This window comes from Hypanus sabinus, chromosome 4, assembly GCF_030144855.1.
Source record: "Hypanus sabinus isolate sHypSab1 chromosome 4, sHypSab1.hap1, whole genome shotgun sequence".
NCBI classification, from domain to species: Eukaryota; Metazoa; Chordata; class Chondrichthyes; order Myliobatiformes; family Dasyatidae; genus Hypanus; species Hypanus sabinus.
The window spans coordinates 101,109,494-101,122,739 of NC_082709.1; the positions used below are offsets into that span (position 1 = coordinate 101,109,494).

A 13,246-nucleotide genomic window follows, 5' to 3' on the forward strand; every position below is an offset into this window, starting at 1 on the left:
TGGAGATTGTGATCACAATTCTACCTCTTTTACCATAGCATTGGTGAGAGTTAGGAAAGAGTTTAATTGGAGTTAGAGGAAATAAGAAGCTATCAGACAGGAACTTGGAAGCATAAGTTGGGAACAGATGTTCTCAGGGGAATGTATGGCAGAAATGTGGCAAATGTTCAGGAGATATTTGTGTGGGATTCTGCATAGGTATGTTTCAATGAGACAGGGAAAGGAGAGTAGGGTGCAGGAACCATGGGGTATAAAGGCTGTTGAAAATCTAATCAAGAAGGAAAGCTTATAAAAGGTTCAAAAAAACTAGGTAATGATAGAGATCAAGAAGATTATAAGGCTAGTAAGAAAGAGCTTAAGAATGAAATTAGGAGAGCCAGAAGGGGTCATGAGAAGGCCTTGGCGAGCAGGATTAAAGAAACCCCAAGGCATTCAACAAGTATGTGAAGAGCAAGAGGATAAGATGTGAGAGAATAGGACCAATCAAGTGTGACAGTGGAAAAGTGTGTATGGAACCAGAGGAGATAGCAGAAGTACTTAATAAATTCAGTATTCACTACGGAAAAGGATCCAGACGATTGTAGGGATGACTTACAGTGGATTGAAAAGCTTGAACATATAGACATTTAGAAAGAGGATGTGCTGGAGCTTTTGGAAAGCAAGAAGTTGGATAAGTCTCCGGGACCAGACGAAACATACCCTAGGCTGCTGTGGGAGGCGAGGGAAAATATTGCCGTGCCTCTAGCAATGATTTGTGCATCATCAATGGGGATGGGAGAGGTTCCAGAGGATTGGAGGGTTGCAGATGTTGTTCCCCTATTCAAGAAGGGGAGTAGGGGTAGCCCAGGAAATTATAGACCAGTGAGTCTTATCTCAGTGGTTGGTAAGTTGATGGAGAAGATCCTGAGAGGTAGGATTTATGAACACTTGGAGAGGTATAGTATGATTAGTAGTAGTCAGCATGGCTTTGTCAAAGGCAGGTCATGCCTTACGAGCCTGATTGAATTTTTTGAGGATGTGACTAAAAACATTGATGAAGGTAGAGCAGTAGATGTAGAGTGTATGGATTTCAGCAAGGCATTTGATAAGGTACCCCACACAAGGCTTATTGAGAAAGTAAGGAGGCATGGGATCCAAGGGGACCTTGCTTTGTGGATCCAGAACTGGCTTGTCCGCAGAAGGAAAGAGTGGTTGTAGATGGAGGTTAGAGACCAGTAGTGCACCTCAGGGATCTGTTCTGGGACCCTTACTCATCCTGACTTTTATAAATGACTAGGATGAGGAAGTGGAGGGATGGGTTAGTAAATTTGCTGATGACACAAAGGTTGGAGGTGTTTTGGATAGTGTGGAGGGCTGTCAGAGGTTACAGCGGGACATTGATAGGATGCAAAACTGGGCTGAGAAGTGGCAGATGTTCAACCCAGATAAGTGTGAAGTGGTTCATTTTGGTAGATCAAATATGATGGCAGAATATAGTATTAATGGTAAGACTCTTGGCAGTGTGGAGTATCAGAGGGTATCTTGGGGTCCAAGTCCATAGGACACTCAAAGCAGCTGCGCAGGTTGACTCTGTGGTTAAGAAGGCATACGGTGTATTGGCCTTCATCAATCATGGAATTGAATTTAGGAGCTGAGAGGTAATGTTGCAGCTAAATAGGACCCTGGTCAGACCCCACTTGGAGTACTGTGCTCAGTTCTAGTCGTCTCACTACCAAGAAGGATGTGGAAGCCATAGAAAGGGTGCAGAGGAGATTTACAAGGATGTTGCCTGGATTGGGGAGCATGCCTTATGAGAAAAGTTTGAGTGAACTTGGCCTTTTCTCCTTGGAGTGACGGAGGATGAGAGGTGACTTAATAGAAGCATATAAGATGATGAGAGGCATTGATCATGTGGATAGACCAAGGCTTTTTCCAAGGGCTGGAATGGCTAGCATGAGAGGGCCCAGTTTTAAGGTGCTTGTAAGTAGGTACACAGCAGATGTCAGGGGTTTTTACGCAGAGTGGTGAGTGGGTGGAATGGGCTGCCAGTGACGGTAGTGGTGGGAGGTACAAAAGGGTCTTTTAAGAGACTCCTGGACATGCACATGGAACTTAGAAAAATAGGGCTATGGGTAACCCTAGGTAATTTCTAAAGTGAGTCCATGTTCGGCACAGCATTGTGTTGTAGGTTTTCTATGTTTCTATGAATAGTGATGGGGTGGCCCAATTTCAAAGATGGAATAAAATACGCTGAGGAGGATGGACTATTGCTCAGAAAATCAAGCCAATTTAGTTTGCAGTGAGCAACAGGCAGAAAACAAGCTTCCTAAGCATGCATGGCATGATGTGAATCAAGAAATTACAGATGTATATAAAAAAATTTAACCCAATAGTCACAGAAGAATTGGTATACAGGACCAACTTGTAGACTGTGCATGAGGATTTTCTATATCAATATGTTGAAAAAACAAGAGAGGAACGAACTATTTTATAGATGTTACTGTGCAAAGAAAAACAATAAAACTGACAATATGGTAGTTAAAGTTAATTAGTAAACCCTAGTCATAAAGGGATGGGATTTTGTGTAATGTTTGAAAGCAATTTAAGTCAATCTGAAACCATGTTTTTAAAACTAAAGAAACCAAACTTTGGAAGCACGAGGTATGATCTAGCTATGATTGACTGGAAAACTAAATTAAGTTTTGAATAAATCAGCAATGCTTAATTTTAAACAATTAATGTGATATATCCCTGCAAGACCAAAATAAATAGCAGAGCTAATGCCCCAGCCTTGACAGTGTTAGATGAAAGACCATTGCTTATCATGTTGACAATGAAAGGACCACAAAAAGTTCTGAATATAGAGGATCAAAGCATTAATCAGAATATAATCCAGTGAAAGCACAATTTTAAGAGCTATATATGAAGGATAGTCATGGGCACTCAATCACAAAAACCACCATCACCCTCTGCTCTTATAAGCAAACCAACTTTAAATCCAATTTGTGAACTTGTTTTGGATCCCATGGGGTCTAATCTTTAGACTCCGTCTCCCACGTTGACAAAGGATTTACTGAAATCCATGCAAACAATATCAACCATACTGCCGGCATCAATCCAATCTCAAAGAAATTCAATCAAATTGTCAGACAGGATCTTCACAACAAAGCCATGCTATTCCTATTTTCCAAGAACAGATTAATCCTGCCCCCAGTTTTTTTTCCAAACACATCCCTACAAATGACATTAGGTTAACTGGCCTATATTTACCTAGCCATGCCTGCTGGCCTTTACAACAGCCACATTAAATTGTCTAATATAGTCATGGAAACTTTAAATGAATGGATAAACTTAATTTTTATAAATCCTGGAGGCAAACAAACTTAACAGCAGTCTTGAGTGCTGTGTTACCTGATAAAGTTCTTCTAAATTGTATTTTATTGAGGTGCTGTTCTGAATGGTCCCAACTGCTTCATGAAGCTTCTGCCACGTGTCCTGAGTGTAGCTGTCAGGCAATTTTGGTTTATCTATTAGAAGACAAACAGGAATTTATTAAAGCAGCAAAGCTGAGCCTAACATCAATGGCTTTCTATCTATCATAGAAAATACACCATAGAAACAAGCAGAGGAACAGGAGGAAGAGCTAATCAGAAAAAGAAAGTCAACACACACAGTAAATTCCATTATCAAGTTACATATAAATACTGAGATTCATTTTTCAGCAAATCTATAGAATATCAACTACAGTGAGTTGACCACACCGCAGGTAAAGGCTACACAGGCAGAAAGGGAAGGGGTGGCCACTAGACAGCGTAGCAGTAGGCAGGTAGTACAGAAGTCCCCTGAAGTCATCTCCCTGCTAAACAGATATACTGTTTTGGATACTGTTGGGGGAGGTGTCTCATCAGGGGAAGGCAGCAGCAGCCGAGTTCATTGCACCATGGGTGGCTCTGCGGCACAGGAGGGAAGGAAAAGGAGTGGGAGAGCTATAGTGATAGGGGATTTGATTGTAAGGGGAATAGATAGGCGTTTCTGCGGCCGCAAACGAGATTCCAGGATGGTATATTGCCTCCCTGGTGCAAGGGCCAAGGATGTCTATGAGCGGCTGCAGGACATTCTGGAATGGGAGGGTGAACAGCCAGTGGTCGTGGTGCACACAGGTACCAATGATATAGGTAAAAAGGGGGATGAGGTCCTACAAGATGAATTTAGGGAGTTAGGAGATAAACTAAAAAGTAGGACTACAAAGGTAATAATCTCTGGATTACTACCAGTGCCACGTGCTAGTCAGAGTAGAAATAGGAAGATATTTCAGATGAATACGTGGCTTGAAAAATGGTGCAAGGCAGAGGGATTCAAATTTCTGGGGCATTGGAACCAGTTCTGGGGAAGGTGGGACTGGTATAAACAGGACGGGTCTGCCCCTGGGCAGGACTGGAACCAATGCCTTATGGGGAGCGTTTGCTACTGCTGTTCAGGAGGCTTTATGGGAACAAGTGCAGAGAGACAGGGGTGTAAAGTGAGTGTAGAAGCAAAAAGTAGTAAGGTGAAAAGTAAAAGTGGCAGGCAGGCAAATCCAGGGCAAAAAGCAAAAAGGGCCACTTTTCAACATAATTGTATAAGGGCTAAGAATGTTGTAAAAACAAACCTGAAGACTTTGTGTGACAATGCGAGGAGCATTCGTAACAAGGTGGATGAATTGAATGTGAAGATAGTTATTAATGAATATGATATAGTTGGGATCACAGAGACATGGCTCCAGGGTGACCAAGGATGGCAGCTCAACATCCAGGGATATTCAATATTCAGGAGGGATAGACAGGAAAGAAAAGGAGGTGGGGTAGCATTGCTGGTTAGAGAGGAGATTAATGCAATAGAAAGGAAGGACATTAGCCTGGAGGATGTGGAATCGATATGGGTAGAGCTGCATAACACTAAGGGGCAGAAAACGCTGGTGGGAGTTGTGTACAGGCCACCTAACAGTAGTAGTGAGGTTGGGGATGGCATTAAACAGGAAATTAGAAATGCGTGCAATAAAGGAACAGTAGTTATAATGGGAGACTTCAATCTACATATAGATTGGGTGAACCAAATTGGTAAGGGTGCTGAGGAAGAGGATTTCTTGGAATGTATGCAGGATGGTTTTCTGAACCAACATGTCGAGGAACCAACTAGAGAGCAGGCCATTCTAGATTGGGTATTGAGCAATGAGGAAGGGTTAGTTAGCAATCTTGTTGTGCGAGGCCTCTTGGGTAAGAGTGACCATAATATGGTGGAATTCTTCATTCAGATGGAGAGTGACATAGTTAATTCAGAAACAAAGGTTCTGAGCTTAAAGAAGGGTAACTTTGAAGGTATGAGACATGAATTATCTAAGATAGACTGGCAAATGATACTTCAAGGGTTGACGGTGGATATGCAATGGCAAGCATTTAAAGATCGCATGGATGAACTACAACAATTGTTCATCCCAGTTTGGCAAAAGAATAAACCAGGGAACGTAGTGCACCTGTGGCTGACAAGGGAAATTAGGGATAGTATCAAGTCCAAAGAAGAAACATAAATTAGCAAAAAAAGCGGCACACCTGAGGACTGGGAGAAATTCAGAGACCAACAGAGGAGGACAAAGGGCTTAATTAGGAAAGGGAAAAAAGATTATGACAGAAAGCTGGCAGGGAACATAAAAACTGACTGTAAAAGCTTTTATAGATATGTGAAAAGAAAAAGATTGGTCAAGACAAATGTAGGTCCTTTACAGTCAGAAACAGGTGAATTGGTCATAGGGAACAAAGACATAGCAGACCAATTGAATAACTAACTTTGGTTCTGTCTTCACTAAGGAGGGCATAAATAATCTTCTGGAAATAGTAAGGGACTGAGGGTCTAGTGAGATGGAGGAAATGAGGGAAATACATGTTAGTAGGAAAGTGGTGTTAGGTAAATTGAAGGGATTAAAGGCAGATAAATCCCCAGGGCCAGATGGTCTGCATCCCAGAGTGCTTAAGGAAGTAGCCCAAGAAATAGTGGATGCATTAGTGATAATTTTTCAAAACTCCTTAGATTCTGGATTAGTTCCTGAGGATTGGAGGGTGGCTAATGTAACCCCACTTTTTGAAAAAGGAGGGAGAGAGAAACCGGGGAATTATAGACTGGTTAGTCTGACATCGGTGGTGGGGAAAATGCTAGAGTCGGTTATCAAAGATGTGATAACAGCACATCTGGAAAAAGATGAAATCATTGGACAAAGTCAGCATGGATTTGTGAAAGGAAAATGATGTCTGACGAATCTTATAGAATTTTATATCTTATAGAGTGGATAGGGGAGAGCCAGTGGATGTGGTATATTTAGATTTTCAAAAGGCTTTTGACAAGGTCCCACACAGGAGATTAGTGTGCAAACTTAAAGCACACGGTATTGGGGGTATGGTATTGATGTGGATAGAGAATTGGCTGGCAGACAGGAAGCAAAGAGTGGGAGTAAACGGGACCTTTTCAGAATGGCAGGCAGTGACTAGTGGGGTACCGCAAGGCTCAGTGCTGGGACCCCAGTTGTTTACAATATATATTAAGGATTTAGACAAGGGAAGTAAATGCAGCATCTCCAAGTCTGCGGATGACACAAAGCTAGGCGGCGGTGTTAGCTGTGAGGAGGATGCTAAGAGGATGCAGGGTGACTTGGATAGGTTAGGTGAGTGGGCAAATTCATGGCAGATGCAATTTAATGTGGATAAATGTGAGGTTATCCACTTTGGTTGCAAGAACAGGAAAACAGGTTATTATCTGAACGGTGGCCGATTAGGAAAAGGGGAGATGCAACGAGACCTGGGTGTCATTGGACACCAGTCATTGAAGGTGGGCATGTAGGTACAGCAGGCGGTGGAAAAGGCAAATGGTATGTTGGCATTCATAGCAAAAGGATTTGAGTACAGAAGCAGGGAGGTTCTACTGCAGCTGTACAAGGCCTTGGTGAGACCGCACTTAGAATACTGTGTGCAGTTTTGGTCCCCTAATCTGAGGAAAGACATTCTTGTCATAGAGGGAGTACAGAGAAGGTTCACCAGATTGATTCCTGGGATGGCAGGACTTTCATATGAAGAAAGACTGGATCGACTAGGCTTATACTCACTGGAATTTAGAGGGGGGATCTTATTGAAACGTATAATATTCTAAAGGGATTGGACAGGCTAGATGCAGGAAGATTGTTTCCGATGTTGGGGAAGTCCAGAACGAAGGGTCACAGTGTAAGGATAAAGGGGAAGCCTTTTAGGACTGAAATGAGGAAAAACTTCTTCACACAGAGAGTGGTGAATCAGTGGAATTCTCTGCCACAGGAAACAGTTGAGGCCGGTTCATTGGCTATATTTAAGAGGAAGTTAGATATTGCCCTTGTAGCTAAAGGGATCAGGGGGTATGGAGAGAAAGCAGGTACAGGGTTCTGAGTTGGATGATCAGCCATGATCATACTGAATGGCGGTGCAGGCTCATATTGGAGTATAAAAGTTTCAACTTGCTATTTGCTAGAGAATGAAATCTTAGGAATGTAGAAGACAATGGTGTGTTAATGAGAGGTAGCTAAGAGATGTAGATTAGAATATGATTAAGTCACGAAATCCTAAGAATGTAGAAGACAATGGTGTGTTAATAAGAGGAAGCTAAGAGATGTAGATTATGTAGTCTGAGTGTGCTATTTGCTATGCATGTACCCAATTTAGTAGGAGAATGAAATATTAAGAACGTAGAAGACAATGGTGGGTTAATGAGAGGTGGCTAAGAAATGTAGATTAGAACATGATTAAGTCAATGGGTAGAAACAATAGTGGCGGATGTACGTGTGATATGCAACTATAGACCAATTGCATATGCTAATACAACTAAACCAGGAGATTGCTGTAAAACATGCTATGTCCACAGATCGGTGGGCAGTCAGCGACTAGCTCACTGACTGTCTCAGCTTTGATTTGCAAATTAAAGTTTAAGCCTTCTTGAAGAATCTTCTGCGTCTCCTGGTCACTTGTGGGGCACGAGAAACCACGACAAAATTGGCGACCGCGACAAGACCGGAAAGAAACCCACGGAAAGGAAACGGCAGATCAGGGACGCTTCCCAGTCCTCTTTGGGACCCCCACAAGGCTAACAGAATAAAGGGTGCACCCAAACAAAAGGTAAGTGCTTTTTGCAACAATTTGGACTAAGAATTCTGTTGGTTTTGGGGAGATCTTGGAGTCTCAGAAGTTTGGAACCACTGCCGAAGGGTCTCTCCGGTCCAAAGAATCTGGCAGAATTGGGGGTTAACAGGAGGCTTCAGAGGATTGATCAAGGGTAGGTACAAATAAGTTAATATGAAGTTAAGTTAAGAAAAATTCCACATGGTGTTGGTAAGTCCCTGTGGATACCGCTTCGTATGAAACTAAGATCTGAATAGGCAGGGAAAGGAAAAATAGAGAAAATCCCCGTGGATACTGCTTCGTATGAAACGAAGGTCTGAACGGGCAGGGAAAGGAAAATAGAGAAAATCCTCGTGGATACCACCCTAAGAGATAAGGGTCTGATTAGACGAGGTGCAAAGAGCAAGTTCTGTGGGTACCGCTCTGAATAGAGGTCTGTACGGCCAGAACAGAATAGGAAACAAGGACAGTCCAATATATAGTTTAAAGCGCTGGTAGATAGACAATAGACTAGGCATAGAATTAGAGTAAATAATATTATCCAGTAAACGAACTGTGAATCTCTGAAATACCGTAAAAAGAGAGAACAACGTGACAGGTAAAGGAACGGCAGTAGAGATTCTGAGCAAAAAAAATAAATAAATCCCGGTAAATAAATATGAGATCACAAAAACTTCAGAAAAATGGGAAAAGAGAACCAAAAGCCTGGTCACAAAATGGCCAAAAGAGGGAACGTTTGATGTAAGCTTGTGCGAAGAAATGGAGGCACTTATTAAAAATTACAAACCAAAAGATAAATCTAAGAAAAGAGGGCAAAAAAGAGAACGAGAAATGGAAGTGCTAAAACTCTTCAGAACGGAGGGAGAAAGGCTGAGGAGGACAGGTAGAATATTGATTACAAGCGAGGAAGACACTAAGGTGCTAGAGAAACAGCCTGTTAGAGAGAGAGGAAGGTACAGTGAGAAGCTGGCTTCAGCTCCGTACCCGGATGTGAAAGAAACAGAAAAGCCCCCTCCCTATAATGAGGAAGGAACCTCTAAGCAGTGCCCCCTGCTGACGGGAACAGTAAACATGCAGGGAGAAGTACAAGTTTGGGATAATGAGGAGGAAAAAAAAACAATACGAGAAGGAAAAAGCGGCGATATGGAAGGAGATACAGGCAGAAAGGATAAAGGTGGAACAGGCAAAGAGATTGAACGGATGAAATACTTGAGAGAGGAAAAGGAGTTATACCATTGGTTATACCATAGAAATAAACAGACTAGAAAAGAAAGTGGCTCATCAGGGCAGGAAGAGATGAGGCATTCAAGAGGAAGTGGAAAAAAGATAGGAGATGAGAGTCTTGGAGAAACACAAGAGAGAAGGGAATCAAGCACAAGTAAGGATCATGAGGAGTCCCTGCCACAGGTGTACAGACACGGACAGGAAGAAAGAGAAGGTGACTCATTGGAGGAGCAAGAGTTAAGTGGAGAGAGAGAGAGGATGCAAGAATTCGTGGGGAAGAGGTTGGAGACAGAAGCCCAGAAGAGCAGAAGGAGGCGGTCGGGGAGCGACTTGCGGAAGTAGAGAGAGAGCCAGATAAGTTACTGAGAGGGGATTGCCAGAGGAGATGCGAAAAATACTCCAGGGGCCAACCAAGTATTGAATCAAGACAGAAAGGAAGGACTCCACAAGGAGACCGAGGAAAGAAGAGGCCCCAGAGAAATTTGTGTGGGAGGCAGCAAAGACATACTCTGAGACAGATGGGGAGTCAGGTGAGGAGGAGAGCCAGGGCAGGTGGGAAGGAGGAGGAAGAATGATGCCATTGTTAGTTAAAGGATCAGGATAAGTGCAGTATATCCCTTCGGGATCCCAGGACCTAGAAGGGCTGAAAAACACTCTGCCCAATCTACATGAAGGAGCAGGGAAATGGATTAGAGCCTTTGAAGAAGAAACGGCGGGACAATTATTGGCTATGGGAGATTTGAAGGCACTATTGATAAGGTTGATGGGAACCTCCAAATTTAACGAAATAATGGAAATGGCTGGCATAGTAAACCCGAACGACCCGAAAACTGATGGAGACTGGTTTGTTTGACAGAGTGAGGCAGAGGGTATGGCAGGCCCTCAGGAAGCTTTATCCACCCAAAGTGGACCCCAAAGCCTTAAAGGGGGATCCACTGGGAGACACTGAAAACCCAGCAGCCTACGTAGGAAAACCAGTTGAAAAGGTGGAGACTGGAGACTGAGCAAGAGGTGGAAAATAGCTTATTTATCACCACACTGTTCCGACATAGCATTTTGGATGCAATGCCTCCGCAAGTAAAATCCAAACTGGAGGAAGTGGTTGGGCTAACGTCAAAGACCCCACAAGAATTTAGAGACCACGTAGTCCATGTGGTTGAGAAATACCGGAAAGACAAACGAAGATTGGCTGAGCAGCAGGAAGAGGTGCAAAGAAAGTTAATACAAATGCAGCTCAAAGAACTCAAAAAGAAGGAAAAACGGAAAAGCAAAAAGATGCTGCCAGCAATCACCGGTCCGAGTACAGCCATCGAACTGGACAAAGCACTGCTATATGGAGGAACCGATCATACTGTAAGACAAGGGCCGGAAAACCCCATGCCAATAATCAACGTCTTTGGAGGAGCATTCCCACAAATGCCCTATCAGGAACAGACTAAATTCAAACAGCCCAGACAGGACTGGAAGTCCCAAGGAGGGGGACAGAGGAGCAATGGGCAGAGGGGACCAGTGAGGAGACAGGGGGAATAGAGGTAGAGAGATTGTGCTGGGGATGTAATCAGCCAGGTCACATGAGAAGGGATTGTCTGTTTACACCATGGCCTGACACACACCAGTAGGAACCGATAAGAAGGGAACTAAAGTTTAGCCAAGGACCAGCCCCCACAGGCCCAAGCGGACCTGTGAACCCCTATGCGAGGTATTAGGGGTGCCCCGAGAACTTGAGTGGGAAGGGACATTACCCAATGAGAACAAGGGAGGCAGACGAGGAACCCATTGTTCAGGTTATGTTAGAAGGGCAACTGATACCAATGATAGATACTGGAGCCACGTACACTTGTGTACAGCCACAGTATGCCCTTCACCTTCCCATGTCAGGAAAGTTTATTAAGATGGTAGGGTTCTCAGGGAAAACACAGTTGACACAGTGCACAGTGCGGTTGAGAATGGGAAATAAAGGAATTGTTTTGCTGATGCTAGTATTTAAAGGAACTCCAATTAATTTGTTAGGCAGAGATGCCTTATTGAAACTGGAAGTAAAATTAGATTGCACCAGAAATGGGCTGAGTGTGGAAAGAGCAGGGGCTCAATTGATAGTACGAGAAGACAAGAAGGCTAATGTCTTTTGGATAGGAGACATCGCAGATCAGATTCAGGAAACCTGGGAAAAATGGAAAAAAGGCATGCAGGCTATATTACCCAGGGCTGTAATGCCCAAATCTGAGCTACATTGTACAGTGATTTTTGACGAGACTCAGAACAGGGAGTTAGAGGAGAGATGGCACCTGGAGGCATGTACCCAACAGCACCTGGAAGGGGAGGCTGTGATAGTTGGAAAGCAAGGGGCAGCTTTACAAGTGGAACACCTTTTTAGAAAAATGGTACAGGATACCGGAGGCTGTGCCCCACGTAACGTTGTTGGTAAACAAGGGATATCAGTCTAAAGACTTAGGACCCTTAGTTAAGAGTGCTGAAACCGTAACAGTGTGGAGGAAAATCACGCCAGAGGTGTGGATATCAGAAGACAACAATTGCATTAAAATAATGATAAGGGTAGATATGGTAGGGACAGTGAGAGAGGTCGAAATAATTCCCCAACTGCCCTTGCTGGGAAAGGAAAGAGGCCAGCAGAAAGATAGAAGGTTAGATGAGTTGCCATCTATTCTGTGGTCACAGCATGACATGGACGTAGGGAAAATAAAAACAGCTAGTCCGGTGGAAATAAGGCTGAAAAGGGGAGCAATTCCACCCAGGAGACTGAGATTGTGGCACCTTTGAGAAAGATAATGAAAGAAGCAGGACATACAAATTTGAAGAACGGCTTACAGTGGAATGGAGAGGCGGAGATAGCTTTCAATACTATTAAGCAGGAATTGCAGTCAGCACCAACATTAGCTTTGCCTGACTACGAGAAGGTTTTTCATTTGTATGTATCCAGCCGACAGGAGGGTTATGTCACAGCGGTTCTAACACAAGAGACAGGCACAGGAAAAGCAAAGCAGCCGATAGCATACTACAGTACAAGACTAGATGAGGTAGCTCAGGGGTATCCACCGTTATCAGGGATTGGCAGCGCTGTACTACGCATATGAAAAGGCATCATCTGTAACCCTGGCCTATCCTGTGACTCTGTACACACACCACAAAGTAGCAGAATTGCTGGAAAGAGGGAAATTTGTGCTGACGCCAGCCAGGATAGCAGCGCATCAGATGCTAGTGACATTTCCTGGCATAACTATACAGATATGCACTACCAGTAATATAGCCGATTTTGTCCCTTTGGGCTATAAAGGAGAACCCCATGATTGTGTAGGAAAGACAATGACATTTGCCAAATTGAGAGCAGATTTACGGTCAGAACCAGAGGATGCAGATAAAAAGGTTCTGTTCGTAGATGGCTCTTGTTATAGGGACAATGATGGAAATCATGCAGGGTTCTCAGTAGTGCAGCAGGATCAGTCGAGCTATAAGATTATTAGGATGGAGTCCTGTCCCTAACCGTGTTCCACCCAACTAGCGGAAATCAAAGCCCTGACAGCTGCGTGTGAAATGATGGAAGGTGAGAAAGTAGACATCTATACTGATTCAGCATATGCTCATGGAGTATGCCATTTGTTCGGGGCAGTGTGGAAGCAGAGAGGTTTTTAAAAAAGTAATGGAGATCCCATACAACATTGTCAACAAATTCTAGACTTAATAAAAGCCATAATGAAACCTAAAGCATTGGCTATAGTAAAATGCCAGGCACATAAAAAGGGAAATGATGTAATAACAAAGGGAAATCAAGGGGCGGACGAGGCAGCCAGAAAAGCGTCTGGGTGTACATCAGCTGTCATTGCCCCCCAGGTAAGCCTAACTCCAGAACCTGAGGTAGAGGA

General features: G+C 43.5%; 1 protein-coding gene across 2 annotated transcripts in view; it reads right to left on the reverse strand.

The window, feature by feature from the left end:
- The window catches only part of LOC132393030 (cullin-4B-like), an 89,624-nt gene that overhangs the window by 72,447 nt on the left and 3,931 nt on the right, over positions 1 to 13,246 (reverse strand). For both annotated transcript variants that reach the window (XM_059967738.1, XM_059967739.1), the window contains exon 2: positions 3,391 to 3,506. In XM_059967738.1, the coding sequence (XP_059823721.1) occupies positions 3,391 to 3,506 (116 nt within the window). The remainder of the gene's footprint in view (positions 1 to 3,390; positions 3,507 to 13,246) is intronic.